General features: G+C 41.1%; 1 protein-coding gene and 1 non-coding gene across 3 annotated transcripts in view; both read left to right on the top strand.

The window, feature by feature from the left end:
* Snx27 (sorting nexin 27) overlaps positions 1–20,758 on the top strand; it is a 74,562-nt gene that overhangs the window by 8,908 nt on the left and 44,896 nt on the right. For both annotated transcript variants that reach the window (XM_042681530.1, XM_042681531.1), the window contains exon 2: positions 16,182–16,413. In XM_042681530.1, the coding sequence (XP_042537464.1) occupies positions 16,182–16,413 (232 nt within the window). The remainder of the gene's footprint in view (positions 1–16,181; positions 16,414–20,758) is intronic.
* LOC122109760 lies at positions 17,868–17,974 on the top strand. Its single transcript, XR_006147736.1, has one exon. It is a non-coding gene; the product is annotated as a U6 spliceosomal RNA (small nuclear RNA).

Raw genomic sequence — 20,758 nt, 5'->3', positions numbered from 1 at the left:
CCACCAGTGCCCAGCTAAGGACAGTTATTTTTAAAGATAAGTCTCAATGGGACTTTTCTCAATGGTAGATAAGCAGAGAGACTTAATTGACAAGCAAACACTGTAATTTATGATCACAGCAAAGTGCTTTGGGAGCAGGATCTGTGGTAAGTTATTCATTAGAGACAGGATACTGTGGTGACTTAGGTTAGAGCCAGTTAGGTTCATTCTGTTCAGCTGTCAACTCTGTAAGATGTCTTCCATGCTTCACTCAGGCAGTCCTGTAGGAACCTGTATGTGTGGTACAATCCAACCCATAATTAGAATCTTTAGACAGTTAAATATTTATTAAAAAGTTGCAGCCACGTATAGTACCAGAGGCCTGTGATCCTAGCATTTGTGAGGCTGTAGAAAGAGGATCTTATGTTAGGCAATGTGGACCCTGTCTCAAAAAAAGGAACTCACACTGTATATGTTATTACCAAATATATATATACACACAAAACAAATCAACAAAAACATCTGAGACAAGTTTTGTCAAAACTTTATTGGTGGGGCTGGGAAGGTGGCTCAGTGGTAGAGTCCTTGCCTTGCATGCAAGAGGCTATGGATTCCATTCCTCAGCACCACATATGCAGAAAAAGGCGGAAGTGTTGCTGTGGCTCAAGTGGTAGAGTGCCAGTCTTGAGCTGAAGAGCTGAGGGACAGCGCCCAGGCCCAGAGTTCAGGCCCCACGACCGACAAAAAAAACCAAAAAACTTGTAGCACAATGCAGTGGTATTTTTTAAATTATCTTTTTTAGTATTTAGAGTTCTGTTTTTTTAGTGCTAATGGCATCCCCAACCTATTGGGTTGTTTCCCATTGTCTTAACATTGATTTAAACATCACTTTTCCTTATGTTGACTCAGTATTATCTTGTGTTTAGTCTGGTTCCATATTTAAGTACTCCCTACCCTTAAGCTTATGTGGCAGTGGAGAAAGTGTAAGTAACAACTGATCCAAATGAAGTAATGAGGATGAAAAATACAATGTGTGGTGTGTTGTGGTCCTTGCCTGTCTAAGAAAGCAGGGGTTTGAGTCCCGTTTGGCAAAGTTAGCCAGACCCAGTCTCAAAAACAAAAATATGGCTGGGAATGTGGCTTAGTGGTAGAGCGCTTGCCTAGCATGCATGAAACCCTGGGTTCGATTCCTGAATACCATACAAACAGAAAAAACTGGAAGTGGCACTGTGGTTCAAGTGGTAGAGTGCTAGCCTTGAGCAAAAGAAGCTCAGGGACAGTGCTCAGGCTCCAAGATAGCAAAATAAAAAAAAAAAAAAAAAGCTGAAGGGGGCTGGAGGATGTGGCACAAGTGACAGAACACTTGCTTAGCTTTTATGAAGCTCTGGGTTCAATCTTCAACTGCCAACATAAAACAAAGCAGAAAAACACAATGAGATTTAGAGGAAAGAAGGAGGATGCTTAAGATTTCTATTTGTGAAGGTGATAGCTCATGGAAGGCTTTTACACTGTGATTGAAAGACAAGTATAATTTCAGTAACGGAGGAGGAAGAGTGTCACAGATTGAAGAAACTATGAGCAGAGGGAAGAAAAATGTGAAAAATTCTTAGGATAGTAAAGGGCCTAAAGTTGCTGTTTGCAGACAATTGTGATAGAAGCTGGAAAGGAAGGAAAGTTGAGATGAGATTAAAAAAAAAAACTTCCAGTACAATGCTAAACTGTTAGGCTTTTATTGTTTATGAGCTCAGAATATAGTCTGTGTGTTAATAATACCCACGACTTCATGTGAATTTAGTGTTATTGTTGTTTACCAACAAAGGCTCAACAACTTTTCCCAGGCCAAAGAGGAGAATTGCTGTTAGAATAAAAAGCACTTATTCTCTTGAACTGTCTTGTACTATATAAAGAAAGTAACTGAGAACAACTAAGCTTTAATACTCAAAGCTTAGAACAGCTGATGAGATGCTGGCTGCCTTTAATTTGTGTCTGCATTTTATTTCACAATCTAATGGGGCTTCTGAAATACCCAATTCTTGTTTTCTTACAGATTAAAGGATTCTACTTACTGTGTTTACAGTTGATATGATTTTCATCCTTTTATGCTTCAGGCCCACTTGTGCTCTGCCCTGTGATAACTTGTTTTGGCTATCCTTTTCTTGAAGACAGTAACTTCAGGTCCTCCGATTTAAGATGTTACCTTTAATTTAAATTTTTTTGTTTTGTCACATGTCAAGAGTTGAGGGGACTGAAGATAGAATTTGGGTTGTACTAAAATTTATACCTGACAGGCCAGGTGTTGGTGGTTCATGCCTGGTAATCCTAGCTGATACTTAGGAGGCTAAGATTTGAGGGTCTCAGTTTAAAGCCATCCTGGGCAGAAAAGTCTGTGAGACTCATCTCCAATTAACCATTAAAAAGCCAGATGTGGAAGTATGGCTTAGGTGGTAGAGTGCCAGCCTAATAGAAAAAGCCAAGTGGGTTCCTGAGTTAAAGTTCAGGACCAGCACAAATAAAATAAATTTACCTGACTTTTTTTTTGTGTGTGTGGTTTCGGTAATGTACTTCAACTTTAAATTTTGTGATATGACATTACCTAAAAATTAATTAACTTGTCCTCTGCCAAGTAAATAAGCTTCTCATTATAGTGGAGACAATATAATCATCTGTTGGTATTTGAGTTGCTAAGTGAGGAGTTGATTTGAGTCCCCTTGAATATACTTCCATCAATGAACTTTCCATGTTATAAAAGCCAATTTTTGGGGGGGCATAGGGGTGGGAGTTTTAACCTAGTCTGGCCGTAAACTCTAATCCTCCTACCTCTGCCTCCCAAGAGCTGAGATTATAAGCTTGTATACCACCATGCCTGATGGAGAAAGCATCTTTTTAAAACCTTTTTATAGGGGGTAGTGGTTGTGCTGAGTATTGAGCCCAAGTCCTTGTACAGGCTAAGCACTCTATCACTGAATCATACCCCAGCCCTGTCTTAAAACTTAAAATTTTTTTTTTTTCTTTTTTGCCAGTTGTGGAGCCTGAACTCTGGGCCTGGGCACTGTCCCTCAGCTCTTCAGCTCAAGGCTAGCGCTCTACCACTTGAGCCACAGCACCACTTCTGGCTTTTTCTTCTTATGTGGTGCTGAGGAATTGAACCCAGGCCTTATGCATGCAAGGCAAGCACTCTACCACTGAGCCACCTTCCCAGCTCCCTTTTTAATTTTTTTTTTTTTTTTTTTTTGTGCTGATTCTGGCACACAAAAGAAGTTTGAGATAGAACTGAAACTCAAGGGCTTGTGCTCTTCCTTGGCTTTTTCTGCTGAAGGCTGTTTTTTTTTTTGGTTGGTCGTGGGGCTCGAACTCTGGACCTGGGCACTGTCCCTCAGTTATTCAGCTCAAGGTGAGTGAGTGCTCGCTCTACCACTTGAGCCACAATGTCACTTCCAGTTTTCTGGTGGTTAATTGGAGATAAAGAGTCTCACGGACTTTCCTGCCTGGCTTTGAACCGCAATCCTCACATCTCAGCCTACAATGCGTAAGCCACTGGCACCTGTCTTTGAAGGGTGGAATTCCATCATTTGATCCGCACCTTTACTTCTGGCTTTTTGGCCTGTTTACTAGAAATAAGAGTGTCTCAGATTTGCCTGCTTGGGCTGGCTTTGAACAGTTGTCCTCAGATTTTACGTAGCCTTCTCAGTAGCGAGGATTATAGGCATAAGACAGTGGTGTCTGGCCAAACTAGGTTCTTGTGTAAAGATCTCAGAGCAAGATTAGAATGACAAATCTATATATTCTATGGACTTGATACGTAATAATTAGCTTACTTCCTTTGGAAAAGTACAGAGCCATCTGTAGACAGCTGCTTATGTACATACTTTCCCAGCTGCTTTCAAGAAGCTGGTTATTCTTACAGACTATTCAATGAAATTAGAAAGTTGTCCCTTCCCCTAAAAACTGCAGTATTTTTATATCTGTTTAGTATGCTTAAAAATAAAGAGATGTATTAAGTAAATATTTAGAGATACTGGAAAATATGATTTCTAAAAGTTTTAGAAACATCTACTTTTATTGATCAATTTAATTTTCATTTGTGAAATTTGCTGCTGTGAGGGTACATAGTTTTTACCCAGTGTTATAATCACCTTGATCTGGCAGGTTTAAAAATGTTTGGATGTTTTCCTAAGATAGGTAACCTGCATCTATCTTGAAAACAGCCCAGAATTTTGTTTTTTACTTAGTGTTTTAAATCCAAGGGAATGTGACACTGAATTTTCCTTTTTGAGTTATGTGCTTTTTAAATTTCAGATCTCCCTTTCTAGTTACCTTTTTGTTGTTGTTGGTCATGGGGCTTGACTTCTGGGCCTGGGTGCTGTCCCTCAGCTCGAGGCTAGCTCTACCACTTGAGAGCACCACTTTCTTCTTCTCCTTCTCCTTCTCCTTCTTCTCCTTCTTCTCCTTCTCCTTCCACTTCCCCTCCTCCTCTTCCTCCTCCCCCTCCTCCTCTTCCCCCTCCTCCCCCTCCCCCTCCCCCTCCCCCTTCCCCTTTTCCTCCTCCTCCGGGCCTGGGCACTGTCTGTGAACTTCTTTTGCTGAAGACTAGAGCTCTGCTAACTTAAGCCACAGTGCCACTTCTGGCCTTTTCTGTGTATGTGGTACTGAGGAATAGAATCCAGCACTTCATGCATGCTAGGCAAGTATTCTACCACTAAACCACATTCCCAGACCTAGATAGTTTTTAATTTTGACTGTGATTTTAGAAGTAATGATAGATTTACACATCCAGGTAAGGTACTCCTTGGGCATAAACTGAGCACTTAGGAAGTGGTTGGGATTCAGAGTGCAATCTAGGTTTCAGGAGAAAAAAAAACAAATCTATGAGGAATCATGCTTTTAATTATATAATCACATTCAGAAATTGAAATAGAACCTTAAAAAGTTCCTTTGGTAGTTTCTTAGACTTGCATACAAGGTTGTTGATAAAGCAGATAGTATTTATTTATTTATTGGTTGGTTGGTTTTGGGCTTGAACTCTGGGCCTGGGTGCTGTCCCTGAGCTCTTCAGCTCAAGGTGGGTGCTGCTCCTGAGCTCTACAGCTCAAGGTGAGGGCTCTACCACTTGAGCCACAGCACCACTTCCGGATTTCTGGTGGTTAATTGGAGATCAGTGTCTCATGGACTTTTCTGCCCGGCCTGGCTTTGAATCACGATCCTCGGATCTCAGCCTCTTTAGTATTTAAGATTACCAGCATGGTTGGGAAGGTGGCTCAGTGGTAGAGTGCTTGCCTTATATGCTTGAGGTCCTGGATTCCTTTCCTCAGTACTACACAAGCAGAAAAAGTCAGAAGTGGTGCTATGGCTCAAGTGGTAGAGTGCTAGCTTTGAGCTGAAGAGCTGAGGGACAGCACCCAGGCCAGGCCCCACAACTGCCAAAAAAAAAACCCCCAAAACTACACGCACACACAAAATTACAGGCATGAGCCACCAGCGCTGGCTTTTTGTTTTTATTAGTATACTTAGTTGTACAAGGTGGGCGATCCATTGTAACATTTCCATGAATATCTGCACTATATCAGCCACTCCTCTTCTGCTTTCCCTATCACACTCATTACTTCAGTTTTTATTCTTTTTTATTTTATTTATTTATTTTTTTTGCTGGTCCTGGGGCTTGAACTCAGAGCCTAGGCTCTGTCTCTGAGCTCCTGTTTTTTGCTCAAGGCTAGAATTCTACCACTTGAGCCACAGCTTCATTTCTTTCTTTTCTGTCTTTTTTTTTTTTTTAGTGATTAATTGAAGATTAGGGTCTCACTGACTTTCCTTCCTGGAATGGTTTTGAACCATGATTCTAGAGCTCAGCCTCCCAAGTAGCTAGGATTATAGGTGTGAACCACAAGATCTCTCTTTAGTTTTTATTCTTTTAACTTTCACTGTGATTGCTTTACCAAATTAAAAATATTAGGGGTTGTTACTTAAATTGGCCCTGTGTACATAATGATTTAAGTGTAAGAGATGTCAGATTCTGAGTTGTTATTGGGAAATGATTTAGGACTAGTTGTATTAAGAGACTAGCTGAGGGGCTGGGAATGTGGCTTAGGGGTAGAGTGCTTGCCTAGCATGCATGAAACCCTAGGTTCTATTCCTCAGTACCACATAAACAGAAAAAGCCAGAAGTGGTGCTGTGGCTCAGGTGGTAGAGTGCTAGCCTTGAGCACAGAGAGGTTCAAGGACAGTGCCCAGGACCTAAGTTCAAGCTCCAGGACCAGCAAAAAAGAGACTAGCTGAGTGCTTGGTCTTTAGAAATGATGTACATGTCATTGTCACTTTTTAAAATTTGTTCTCTTTTTAAATTTTTTTTCTTTTAAAAATAATTTATTTTGCTGAGTGCCACTGGCTTACGCCTATAATCCTAGCTACTCAGGAGGCTGAGATCTGAGGATCGTGGTTCAAAATCAGCCCATGCAGGAAAGTCCCTGAGACTCTTAACTCCAATAAATCCCTCAGAAAACCGGAAGTGGCACTGTGACTCAAGTGGTAGAGCACACCTTGCGCTGAAGAGCTGAGGGATAGTGCCCAGGCCCAGAGTTTAAGCTCCACAACTCACTATATATACATATATACATACACACATATATATATATATATATATGTATTTCACTTGTACATTTTATATTTAAATTACATTAGCATGCATTAGTAATATGGTGGGTTTTCTTCTATACTTTCATTTATGCAGTTTACTTTGAACATGTTCATCCATCCATAATACTTTTGAATAGAACCATAGTATTGCTATATGCTGATCAGATTTGTAAATACAAAAATTAAAAAAAATCTTAACTGAGGGCTGAGAAGGTGGCTTAGTGGTAGAGTGCTTGCCTAGCATGCATGAAGCCCTGGCTTCAATTCCTCAGTACCACATAACAGAAAAAGCCAGAAGTAGTGCTGTGGCTCAAGTGGTAGAGTGCTAGCCTTGAGCAAAAGAGCTCAGGTACAGTGCCCAGGCCCCCAGTTCAAGCCCCAGGACTGGCAAAAAAAAAATCCTATTGAAAAAAAAAATATCAGTGTTACTTCTAACTTTTAGAGTTTTTGTGTTGGAACTTTGTTTAAGCCTTTTGGGTAGTTCAATAGCCTCTTCCAATTAAAAAAAGGGAGAGAGAATGTGTGTGTGTGTGTGTGTGTGTGTGTGTGTGTGTGTGTGTGTGTGTGTGTGTGTGTGTGTGTGTGTGTATGTGTATACATGCATGCATATGCTTGCATGCTGAGGCTTGAACTCAGGGCTTGGGTACTGTCCCTGAGCTCTTTTTGTTCAAGGTTAGCGCTCTACCACTTTGAGCCTCAGTGCTACTTCTGGTTTTCTGATGGTTAATTGGTGATAGAAGTCTCACAAAGAGGGCTGGGAAGGTGGCTCAGTGGTAGAGCGCTTGCCCTGTATGCCTGAGGCCCTGGGTTCGATTCCCCAGCACCACATAAGCAAAAAAAAAAAAAGCCAGAAGTGGTGCTGTGGCTCAAGTGGTAAAGTGCTAGCCTTGAACTGAAGAGCTGAGGGACAGCACCCAGGCCCAGAGTTCAGGCCCTCGACCGGACCCCCCCCCCAAAAAAAAAAAAAAAGTCTCACAAAGAGTACTGGGAATGTGGTTTAGGGGTAGAATGCTTGCCTAACATGCTTGAAGCCCTGGGTTCGATTCCTCAGAACCACATAAACAGAAAAAACCAGAAGTGACACTGTGGCTCAAGTTGGCAGAGCTCTAGCCTTGAGTCAAAGAAGTTCAGGGACAGTGCCCAGGCCCTGAGTTCAAGCTCCAGGACTGGTCAAAAAAAAAAAAAAAAAGTCTCACAGACTTTGCTTATCAGGCTGACTTCAAACCTTGATCCTCAGATCTTAGCCTCCTGAATAGCTAGGATTACAGGCAAGAGCCACTCACACCCGGCAGAGATTATTATTTTTTTGGGTCCGGTCGTGGGACCTGAACTCTGGACCTGGGCGCTGTCCTTCAGCTCTTAAGCTCAAGGCTAGCGCTCTACCACTTGCGCCACAGCGCCACTTCCGGCTTTTTTCTTTTTGCTTATGTGGTGCTAAGGAATCGAACCCAGGGCCTCATGCATGCAAGTCAAGCACTCTACCACTGAGTCACCTTCCCAGCCCCAGAGATTATATTTTTTTAAACCTGGGATTAAATTTAAAGCCTCATGCTCACCAGGTTAGCACTCTTGTCATTTGAGCCATACCTCCAGGCCTTTTTTTTGTTGTTGTTGTTGGTCATGGGGCTTGAACTCTGGGTCTGGGCTGTCCCTGCACTCTTCAGCTCAAGGTGAGTGCTCTACCTCTTGAGCCACTTCCGGTTTTCTAGTGGTTTATTGGAGAGCAGAGTCTCACGGATTTTTCTGCCCGGGCTGGCTTTGAACCATATCCTCGATCTCAGCTTCCTGAGCAGCTAGGATTACAGGCATGAGCCACCAGTGCCCATCTAGCTCCAGCCCTTTTTTGCATTGGTTAGAGGTAGAATCTCACTTTATGTCCTAGCCTTCCTGGGCTGACTCTCCTCCTTCTTTGTGTTGCTAGGGATGACAAGTGTGCACAATTGCAGATCACCCACATTGCTTACTCTGTCACTGGGTTGACAACCAGCCACTAGTTGAGATGGAGTCTCTTTAATGTCTTTTTTTTTTTTTTTTTTTTTTTTGGTCGGTCGTGGGGCTTGAACTCTGGGCTTGGGTACTGCCCCTCAGCTCTTCAGCTCAAGGCGAGCACTCTACCACTTGAGGTACAGCGCCACTTCCGGTTTTCTGGTGGTTTTTTGGAGATAGGAGTTTCACAGTCTCTCCTGCCAGGGCTGGCTTTGAACCGCGATCCTCAGATCGCAGCCTCCTGAGTAGCTAGGGTTACAGGTGTGAGCCACCAGCGCCCGGCTCTTTAATGTCTTCTTGCATAGTCTGGTTTTGAATCACTCCTTGTCCCAAGTAGACAACAGTCTTAAGTCACTACACCCAGCAATTTAGTACTGAGATTTTATTTACACGCAGTCACATAGATTAAGTGTAGTTTGTTCCTCTCTCCCTTCCTCTATTTTTTACTCTCTTTCTCTCTCTTTTTTTTTTTTGGGTCGGTTGTAGGGCTTAAACTCTAGGCCTGGGCGCTGTCCTTCAGCTCTTCAGCTGAAGGACACTTGAGCCACAGCACCACTTCTGGCCTTTTCTGCTTATGTGGTGCTGAGGAATTGAACCCAGGGATGCATGCATACAAAGCAAGCACTGTACCATGGAGCTGCCATTCCAGCCCCTCTCTCTTCCTTGTTTTTGCAGTGCCAGGGAACTATGGCCTTGACCATGTTAAGCAAAGTACTTTATTATTGAGCTACATTGTTGGCCCTAGAGCTTGAGTTTTGATCAAAAGAATTCACCCATTTAACCACCCCAAGTAAGATGTAGCATACTTTCCTCACTTAAGAAGCTTAGCCTGGTGCTGGTGGCTCGTGCCTGTAATCCTAGCTACTCAGGAGGCTGAGATCTGAGGATCATGTTTCACAGCCATCCCGGGCAGGAAAGTCTGTGATACTCTTATCTCCAATAAATCACTAGGAATCTGGAAGTGGAGCTGTGGCTCAAGTGGTAGAGTGCTCACCTTGAGCTGAGAGCTGAGGGACAGCATCTAAGCCCAGAGTTCAAGCTCCACGACCGACACACACACACACACACACACACACACGCACACACGCACGCACGCACGCACGCGCGCGCGCGCGTGCGCTTCGCCAGGCACTGGTGGCTCATGCCTGTATTCCTCGCTACTTAAGAGGCTGAGATCAGAGGACCAGCCTGGGCAACAAAATCCGTGAGATTCTTACTTCCAGTAAACTACTAGAAAACTGGAAGTGGTTCAAGTGGTTGAGCACTTGCCTTGAGCTGAATAGCCTCAGGGACAGCATCAAGGCCCGGGTTCAACCCTAACGACCAACCAACAACAACAACAAAAAAAGCTTCCTTCTGTTCTTTTGCATTTAATACCCATTCCCTCCCCTTCAGACAACCACAATATCTACTGTAGTTTTCTCTATTTTGAACTTCAAATACGTGGGATCAAATCATTGTGACTCCTTTTTTCCCCCCTGTGTCTTAGAGATTTATTTGTGTTGTGTATAAAGTAGTTGGTTCCTTTTAAGTACTATAATCTCTTCCATTTCTCATGAATAAACCACAATTTGTCTTTCCTTTTTTTTTTTTTTTTTTGATAGAAATGGCTCTGTTTTAGTTTTGGAGTATTATAAATAAAGCTATAGTGAACAATTCAACTCTAGTTGTTTATGTGGAAAGATTTTCATTTCTCTTGGGCAAATACCCAGGAGTAGGATTGCTGGATCATAGTGTATGTGCCATAATGAATTGATATTTTTGAGATGTTCTCATCAGCAGTATATGAGAATACCACATCTTTGGCAAAATTGGTATTGTAAAGGTTTTAAATTTTAGCATTCTTTTTGTTGTTGTTGTTGTTGGTAGTGGGGCCTGAACTCTGGGCCTCGGTGCTATCCCTCAGCTCTTCAGCTCAAGGCTAGTGCACTACCACTTGAGCCAGAGCGCCACTTCCGGCTTTTTCTGCTTATGTGGTGCTGAGGAATCGAACCCAGTGCCTCATGCATGTAAGGCAAGCGCTCTACCACTGAGCCACCTTCCCAGCCCCAAATTTTAGCCATTCTTACAGGCACAAAGCCAAGTGTTTTTAATTTATAAAATTGAAAAGTATGCTTATCACTTGCAGTTATGGAATTTTTTATCTGTTTTTAATAGGCTGCTTTTGAAGGACTAATTACCATTTAATTACTTTCTTACATGTCACATGGGGTCAAAATAGTATTCTGCTTACTATGTAGAAGGACACCTTTTTCTGGTATAGTTAGTGATTGGCTTTTGCCTTATGCTATCCATACCTTATTTTCCTTATATTCAGCTTTCTTCACAGGCAGTATACAAATTATATTTAGAGCTTATTCTCCTGCTTCTGGGAGTGTTTGTATTAGCTTTATAATTTTCTCAACTGCTTAATTCTCATTGAAGAGGAGTGTTATTTGAAGCCACTCCCATTAGCTATCTAAAAAATCCTCTCATTTGAGCCAAATGTTGGTTTTATATAAAAATGAACATTATATTAAAATTATCAAGTGTATCTTTACAGTGATGAAAACAAAATAATTTGAGTACATATAGATAGCAAGGAATCAAATTCTGATTTTATTTTGGGTTTGTTAGGGTTTGGGACAGTCTTCCTGCTCTACCAACAATTTGTTGTGAAAACATTTCAGACATAGGAAAGCTGGAAAAATTATACAGTGAGTTCCTATACGCTTATCACCTTGATTCTAAAACTGACAGGACTGAGAATGTGGCTTAGTGGTAGAGTGCTTGCTTAACATGCTTGAAGCCCTAGCTTCTTGATTCCTCAGTACCATATAAACAAAAAAACCAGAAGTGGCGCTGTGGCTCAAGTGATAGAATGCTAGCCTTGAACAAAAGAAGCTCAGGGGCAGTGCTCAGGCCCTGAGTCCAAGCCCTAGGACTGGCAAAAAGTAAAAATAAGGTAAAATTAGCATTTAGTTGTATTTGCTTAATATATGCTGTTAAATTGTTTTTGATAGTGTGTTTAAGCTATTACCTTTTCTTAGTAGAAGAGACATAAACAGGTAGATCCTGTTGGATAGTATGTAGGACTTAATGGTCATCCTATTGTTCTCATTACCTTTAGTTGAGAGCTCAACCCTTCATTTTCAAATGAACTCCAAGTAGATTATGTTGCAAAGACAGAAAAAGAAGATAAAGGAAAGAGATGTTTGTTTTACTTTTTTTTAAACTTTCATCATCATGAAGTCCAAAATTCTCCCAAGCCTTTTTGCCCAATTGAAGCAAATACTATAGCACAAACAACTTCATTGGCTGGCTACCATGTTTTAGAACTTTATCTTAGTCTCACAAGAATTTTTTTTTTTTTTTTGGTTGGTCGTTGGGCTTGAACTCTGGCCTGGGTGCTGTCCCTCAGCTCTTCAGCTAAGGCTAGTGCTCTGCCACTTGAGCCACAGTGCCACTTCCGGTTTTCTGATGGTTTATTGGAGATAAGAGTGTCAGGGACTTTACTGCCCGGGCTGACTTTGAACCACAATGCTCAGATCTCAGCCTCCTGAGTAGCTAGGATTACAGGCGTGAACCACCGGCTCACAATAACTCTTGTTAGCTATAAGCATTATTATCTACATTTTATGTGAATTAAGAATTTAAGGTAGTAATTTCCCTGCTGTTATGTTAAATGGAACAATTGATATTCATATTCAAAGATATCTTTGAATTACATACTTTGAATTACAAGACTGGTGAAAGTTCTCCCTTTCTATTTTACATTTTCTAAGGTCTTCAGAATTACACAAGTTTTGGAACCACACCTAGTTGGAGCTGGTTTAGTAGCATTTGTGTGGAAAAAAGTGTATCATAGAAACATTTTGTGACTAACACATTTATGACTGATAACCTCTTAATTCTTGAGGAGGGAAGGCCTTTTTCAACTCAGACGTTCTGAGGTTTTTACTGACCTCTTTTCATTCTCTGAAAAATGAAAGAATGACTGTCTTTGTATTAAGTTGTGGAATGTATAGCATGCTTTCTGTAGTTAAGTCACATAGTATTTAGGATACAGCACTGGAGGTTCTTTCCTGTCTTTTTTTTTTCTTTTTCTTTTTCTGGTATTGCAGTTTGTAGTCAAACGCCTTGTGCTTTCTTGCTAGGCTGGTGTTCTGCCACAGAGCCAGGCCTGCAGCCTGGCTTTTTGCTGATTATTTTGGAGACAGACTTGCAGATTCTTCTGCCAGAGCTGGTTTTGAACCATTATACTCTAGACCTCTGTCTCTTGAGTAACTAGGATTATCAGAGTGAGCTATGAGCACTTGGCTTTTTATTTTTCTTTTTTTGTTGGTACCAGGAATTGAACTTAGTAGGGCCTTACACTTGCTTGGCTAGCATTCTACCACTTGATCCCTATGTCTAGCTTAGCTTTTTGCTGATGTTTTGGAAATGGAATCATGTGGACTTTTCTACTCAGCTTGACTTTGAGTTATGATCTTCAAGATCTGAGCCCCATGATTACAGGCATGAGCTACTGGCAACCACCCAAAATCCTCTATTTTGTTAAAAAAATTAATATGGATATTTATGAGTAAGATAGATTTCTATTCTCTGGTTGTATTAACCTTAACCTTTTCAATTTATTTCTTTGCAAACCAATTATTTTTTTGCCTTTAAGGCCAAAGAATTAGATGATAACATCTGCCAGCCCATAATTTCAGGTTTCTGTTTTTTTTAAAACCAAACTTGTTTTTAAAATTTTTTTTTGTCAGTTGTGGGGCTTGAACTCTGGCCTGGGCTCTGTCTCTGAGCCTGTTTGTGCTCAAGGCTAGCACTCTTGTCATTTGAGCCACCGCACCACTTCCAGTTTTTTGAGTGGTTTATTAGAGATGAGTCTCATGGGGGCTTTTTTTTTTTTTTTTGGTCAGTTGTGGGGCTTGAACTCTGGACCTGGGCACTGTCACTGAGCTCTTCAGCTCAAGGCTACTGTTCTACCACTTGAGCCACAGCACCACTTCCAGTTTTCTGGTAGTTTATTGGAGAGAAGAGTCTCAGGGACTTTCCTTCCCAGGCTGGCTTTGAATGGTGATCCTCAGCTCAGCCTCCTGAATAGTTAGGATTACAGGTCTGAGCCACTGGCATGCCCAGCATATACCAAATTTCTTTATACATAGTGTTTCTTTGTTTTTTTTTTTTTTTTCCTCCTGTGGCTTTGCATATTTTAGGTAAGTACTACCATGAGCAACATCTCCAGTCCCCGCAGTATATAATTCTTTTTTATATCTATGGATTTGTGGGTTCAGACATTGTTCACCACAGGTAATGTGTTTTATTACATTAATTGTCATAACAACTGTTAGGGAGAGTTATTGTTCCTATTTTGCAGATGTGGAAAGCAAGACTTAGAAAGATTGAAAAACTCAAGATGACTCACAGGCAGAGTCAGGATTTGAACTCATGAAGATTTTCTTCCCATTGTGTCATCTTACTAGCTAATCAGAATTTATCATTTTCTTTTGGTCCTTTAATATGACCTGTTCAAATTTTCATCAGTAAAGGAGTTCATTTTCTTCTATGTTACTGGATTTTTTTTTTTGTAAAACTGCTTTTTAGGTTATAAATTTGACTTTTAAGTTATAAAATGTCAAGAGTACTGAATTTACTGACTAGATTGCTAAACCGGTAATAAGGAGGGAGGCTAGTGAGTGAATGCCTGCCTGCTCAATTTGTGTAAGTGGATGCTTCAGATACCACACTTTGACAGAGATAATTCTAGCGACTAAAAAGTATGTGGAAGTCTTACGACTAAACTTAGCATTCATTTTCAAGGAGGAAAAAATCCTTAATGGTTTGGAACAGAACTGAAAAGACCTCTAAAGGGTAGATAAGCTTTAAATATTAAATAAATTAGAGGCCAGGTGTGTATTTCCTATCTTTCTTGGGATAACCATGGTAGGGAACCTCCAGTTGCCAGTGGTTTATGCTGAGACAGCAGACTGGCTCAGCATTCTGAGGGGGTAGTTCAGTTTGCTGAGTGAGGTTTATAAGACTCAGCATCTTTGTCTGCAAAATTATTGTTCTACCAAACCTTGTACTTTTCCTTATTTTAGCCTTTATACACAGGAACAGGAATGAGTAGGTTGGCTTACTGTGTAACCTTAGATGTATGTTTTTTAGTTTGAACAGATTACACTGGGCTTTAAGTGAGATAACACAGAATAGGTTAAAAAAAAAAAAAAGCAGAATCCTGAGAGATTAATTGATTTGGGAAAACAAAGGAAGTTGGGTCAGATAATGGAACTTTAGAAAGAAGATTTTTTTTTTTTTTTTTTTTGTCCATCGTGGAGCTTGAACTCTGGGCCTGGGTGCTGTCCCTCAGCTCTTCAGTTCAAGGCAAACACTCAACTGCTTGAGCCACAGTGCCACTTCTGGTTTTCTAGTTGTTTATTGGAGATAATAGTCTCACAGACTTTCCTGCCCGGGCTGGCTTTGAACCGAGATCCTCAGATCTCAGCCTCCTGAGTAGCTAGGATTACAGGCGAAAGAAGATATTCCTTTTTTTTTTTTTGGGGTCCGGTCGTGGGGCCTGAACTCTGGGCCTGGGCGCTGTCCCTCAGCTCTTCAGCTCAAGGCTAGCACTCTACCTCTTGAGCCACAGCGCCACTTCCGGCTTTTTTCTTTTTGCTTATGTGGTGCTGAGGAATCGAACCCAGGGCCTGATGCATGCAAGGCAAGCGCTCTACCACTGAGCCACCTTCCCAGCCCAAGAAGATATTCTTAAAGGCCAAGTGATATAAGAAACTAATATGTATGAAGATGAATAATATTTAACCCCAATGCAATAAAACTTGATATAAAAGAAAATTAATTGCCAGGCGCCAGTGGCTCATGCCTGTAATCCTGGCTACTCAGGAGGCTGAGATCTGAAGATTGCAGTTCAAAGCCAGCCCAGGAGGGAAAGTCCCTGAGACTCTTCTCTCCAATAAACCACCAGAAAACCAGAAGTGGTGCTGTGGTTCAGGTAGTAGAGCACTTGCCTTGAGCTGAAGAGCTAAGGGACAGTGCCCATGCCTAGAGTTCAAGCTCTACAACTGACACCTCCCCCCCCTCCAAAAAAAAAAAGTCTCATAGTGTTTCCTGCCCTGACTGGTTTTTAACCACGATCCTCAGATCTGAGCCTCCTGAATAGTAGGATCATAGATGTGAGCTGCTGGCACAAATTTTTTAGTTTAGTTTAGTTTAAATGGACAGACTACAGTTTAAAAGTCACTCTGATTATATTGTACATATGCTTAGCTTAAGAGGCTTTGTTTCCTCCCTAGTATCCACCCTCTTTCCCTTGTATTTTTCTGAAGCTGTGTGTGTGTGAGCTATTAGAATAGAGGAAGGGTAGGTCTTCTTACTTGTTTCCTTCTCTCTCCTTGCCATTAGTTCACAATTTGCACCTTAGAATTTTGTAAAGGTAGAAAAGAATTTTTGGAAGCAAGTGAACTTTTTGATCTTAAGATTCCTCACACTATCTGGCACTGGAGTGGGAACAGGAGAAGAGGGTAGAAATACAAAGTGTTTGGACCCTTCTGGTTTATGGGATTGTCTTTTTCCCTTTTTCCCCTTAGGAACGGCGTGAATGTTGAGGGGGCGACACACAAGCAGGTGGTGGACCTGATCCGTGCAGGCGAGAAGGAATTGATCTTGACAGTGTTGTCTGTACCTCCTCATGAGGCGGATAACCTAGATCCCAGTGACGACTCCTTGGGACAATCATTTTATGATTACACAGAAAAGCAAGCAGTGCCCATTTCGGTCCCCACATACAAACATGTGGAGCAGAATGGTGAGAAGTTTGTGGTGAGTGTCAGCCCCACTTGATCCTCAAACATCTAGCTTTCATTTCCCTGTCTTATATTAGAAGAATATAGAGTTAAAAGACTGCAATCCAGGTCAGTTTTTTCACCAGGAAAATGGGTTCATGCATAGATTAGAGACATCCTGATTCATTTCAGGGGATAAACTACAGTATTAAAGAGTTATATTTCTGCTTAAGTACAATTTTATTTTAATTCCTGACAGTTTCAAGTTTGCATTTTGGTCTATTATAAACGCATGGGAGTTTCTTTAATGCTTGCTTGCTTATTCTTTTATTGGTTGTCATATCTCTTTGCTAACAGTAATCTCTTGTTTGTTGACTTTGTGGAGCAATAGAGCAAGATTAATTTAAAAAGTTGGTGTTCACCCTCTGTTGGATAATGCAGAGGTTTGTTTTTTTGAGCCTATGCCTTCTTATACTCCTCATTACATCTTTTTCATTTCTTTGGAGATGCATGTGTGCATGATTAGTTCAGATTTTCCTCAAGATTCCAATGATACTAAGTCCAATTCCCATTAGATATTTTACACATTTTTATTTTGTTGCTACTGTAGACATGTAGGAAAGCCCATCATGAATTTTGTATGTGTGCCAGCCCCGTTCCTGAATGCTGCTGTTTGTTCCTCAAAACATCATTGCCACTGATAACCTCAATCTACTTATTTTCCTGTTGGTTGCTATATGCTTTTTTGTCTTTGATCACTTTGGGTATGATATAATGAAAAATATTCATTATTCCTTGTAGAAAATGAAAAGTGAGTTCTGTTAAGATACTGGGTAACAGGTAGCAGGTGTTTAAAATGGATCTGCAGGACTGGGAATATAGATAGCTCATTGGTGACTTTTCCTAACATGTGCAAGACCATGAGTTCAGTCCTTAGCATCACTTAACGGAAACAAAAACTAATCTGGTGATTAAAGTTGCAGCCTCTGATACTGGGATTTGTCCCCTAGGACTAAGCCACAAAACATTTATGGAATTGTTTTCTGAGGAGATAAGAAAAGCAAGGAAGCTAGGAGAGTTGCAGAGGGCTCAAATAGTTGTCATTGTAAGGTAACTGGAGATGATGGCACATAGGTTTTATATTAGTATGGTCCTTGTGTTCATAGAGCTATATAGGAAATTTAGAGCTTTGTGCTTCTCAAGTACTAACTTTGAAACAAAAGGCAGGTAAAAAGTTGAAATTAAGGTCATATCCTAAAAGTAGAGCAGATTGGGTGTTGGGACCTTTGGGGACCTTGAGAATTTCTGTAGACTTGAGAAAAGAAATGAAACTACTAATTGTTCTTTTTTTAAAACAGCCTTATTAAGTATAACTTATCTATGTTAATATTCACTTAAATGGCTGGTTTTATTTTGGTAAATGTTCATAGTGTTTCATCTACAATAAACTATCTGCTTGATTCATCTACCCATTAAAAAAAAATGAGGGGCGTGCTCGCTTTGGCAGCACATATACTAAAATTGGAACGATACAGAGAAGATTAGCATGGCCCCTGTGCAAGGAAGACACGCAGATTCGTGAAGCGTTCCATATTTTTTTAGAGTTGATCATTGTTTGTGATTGCATGTTTCCTTCAATTGTGTTCTCCCTGGCATTCAGAGAGTAAGGGAGAGGAGAAAGAGTGGGGAGGGACACTCCCACCAGTAGCCTCAACCTGTGCTTTTGTGCATTATTCTGAGAATAAATTTGTTTCAAACATTAAAAAAAAAAATGAGGGGCTGGGAATGTGGCTTAGTGGTAGAGTGCTTGCCTTGCACGCACGAAGCCCCGGGTTTGATTCCCTAGTACCACATAAACAGAAAAATCCAGAAGTGGTGCTCTGGCTCCAGTAGTAGAGTGCTAGCCTTGAGTAAAAGAAGCGCAGGGACAGTACCTAGGCCCTGAGTTCAAGCCCCATGACTGGCCCCCCAAAAAAAGAATTGTCAGGCCAGTAGAGTGGCTCAAGTGGAACAAAGTCTGCCTAGCAAGCATGAGGCCCTGAGCTCAAACCCAAACTGTAAAACAGAGAAAAGAAAAGGAAACATTGTTAATAGTTGTAAGGGTTTGTTATATATTTTGGGTAGATATATTATCAAATAGATGTTTTATAAATAAAGAGCTGTCCCTCAGCTCTTCAGCTCAAGGCTAGTTAGTGCTCTACCACTTGAGGTATAGTGCCACTTCCAGCCTTTTCTGCTTATATGGTGCTGAGGAATCGAACCCAGGGCCTCATGCATGCAAGGCAAGCACTCTACCACTGAGCCAACCACCCAGCCCCGAAATTAGACATTTTGATTAAGTCAACTTTATCAACTTTTTTCTTTTTCTTTTCTTTTCTTTTCTTTCTTTCTTTCTTTTTTTTTTTTTTTTTTTGGTGCTCATACTGAAGCTTAAATTCAGAGCCTTATGGTCTTGCTTTGTTTTTATTTTTGTTTTCTTTGGCCAGTTCTGGGGCTTGAACTCAGGGCCTGGGCACTATTCTTGAGCTCCGTTTGCTTAAGCCTAGCACTCTACCACTTGACTTGAGCCTTAGCACCACTTTCGTCTTTTTCTGTTTATGTGGTACTGAGGAATAGAGAACCCAGGATTTCATGCATGCTAGGCAAGCACTCTACCACTAACCTACATTCCCAGCTGCTTTTTTTTTTCCTTCCTTCTTCTTTATTTTTGTGCTGGTCCTGAGGCTTGAACTCAGGACCTGGTTACTGTTCCTAAGCTTCTTTTGCTCTACCTCTTGAGCCACAGCTCCACTTCTAGCTGTTTGGTGTTTATTTGGAGATAAGATTCTCATAGACTTTCTTGTTTGGGTTGGCTTTAAAGCTCGATCCTTAGATCACAGCCTCCTGAGTAGCTAAGATTGCAAGTCTGAGCCAGGAGAAACCCGCTGCTTTGCTTTTTTGTTCAAGGCTGACACTCTAACATTTGAGCCATGCCTCCACTTTTTTTTTTATTGTGAAAATACCATACAGGTGGGTTACAATTACATGGGCAAGGTAAATGCCTCCACTTTTATTTTTGTTTTTTTGCTGGTTAATCGACAATAGTCTCAGTGATATTTCCACCCAGGCTGCTTTGAACCAGGATCTTCAGATCTCAGCCTCTTAAATAGCTTGGATTACAGATGTGAGCCACGGGCTTCCAGCTTCTTTGTGATTTTTTGATACTTTTGACTATAATCTGCCTTGAAGAAGAAAACTGTTTTGGTTAAAACAACTAGACTTGATACCTGTGTCTTTCCCAGTATTGGAAAATTTTCAACTGTCTTTCATTAACTTAGTTTACTATGAATTTTTACTTCTTTTCTTGAATACCCATAAATGTGAATGTTGACTTGCTTAAAGTTTCCCATAATTCTTGCAGGCTTTTGTTTGTTATATTTGCTTATTGGAAAGATTTGATTATTAGAGAAGAACAGTCTTCAAGTTCAGGAATTGTTTCTTCTGCTTGCTCTAGTCTGCTGTTGAAGTTATTTTGAAGTTATTAATTGTATTTATTTCTTGAAATTCTGTTTTTTAGCAGGACTGAGGGTGTGTGTGTGTGTGTGTGTGTGTGTGTGTGTGTGTGTGTGTGTGTGTGTGTGTGTGTGTGTCTATGAGGGGTTCTTGGGGCTTGAACTCAGGACTTGAGTGCTGTCCCTGAGCTTGAGCCATAGGTCCACTTCAGGCTTTTTGCTAGTTAATTGGAGATAAGAGCCTCATGGACTTTCCTGTCTGGTCTGGCTTTGAATTCAGATCCTTAAGATATCAGCCTCTTGAATTGCTAGGATTATAGATGTGATTTACTGGTGCCTGACTGAGATGGACTCTTAATACAGTTTTGTTTTTGTTTTTTTTTGGTCCATCATGGGGCCTGAACTCTGGGCCTGGGCGCTGTCCCTCAGCTCCTCAGCTCAAGGCTAGCGCTCTACTACTTGTGCCATAGCACCACTTCTGACTTTTTCTGCTTATGTTGTGCTGAGAAATTGAACTCAGGGCCTCATGAATGCAAGGCAAGCCTCTACCATTGAGCCACCTTCCCAGCCCCTTAATACAGTTTTGACTTACATATTTTTAAAAAGTTTATTATTAGGTCACGTTATGAGTACAGTGCATTTGTGTTTGTGTGTGTGTGTGTGTGTGTGTGTGTGTGAGTATGTGAGTGTGAGTGTTTGTGTTTGTATGTCTGTTTAAGCTTAAACTCAGGGCCCAGGCACTGTCCCTGAGCTCTTTTTGCTCAAGGCTAGTGCTCTACCATTTTGAGCCACAGCACCACTTCCATTTTTCTGGTGGTTAGTTGGAGATAAGAGCCACATGGACTTTCCTGTCTGGGCTAGCTTTGACCTTGGTCCTCAGAGCTCAGTTTC

Source organism: Dipodomys spectabilis, unplaced genomic scaffold (assembly GCF_019054845.1).
Source record: "Dipodomys spectabilis isolate Male_0828 unplaced genomic scaffold, ASM1905484v1 ptg000069l, whole genome shotgun sequence".
NCBI classification, from domain to species: domain Eukaryota; kingdom Metazoa; phylum Chordata; class Mammalia; order Rodentia; family Heteromyidae; genus Dipodomys; species Dipodomys spectabilis.
The sequence above is the reverse complement of the archived record's forward strand: the minus strand, read 5'-3'. Positions and strand labels throughout refer to the sequence as shown.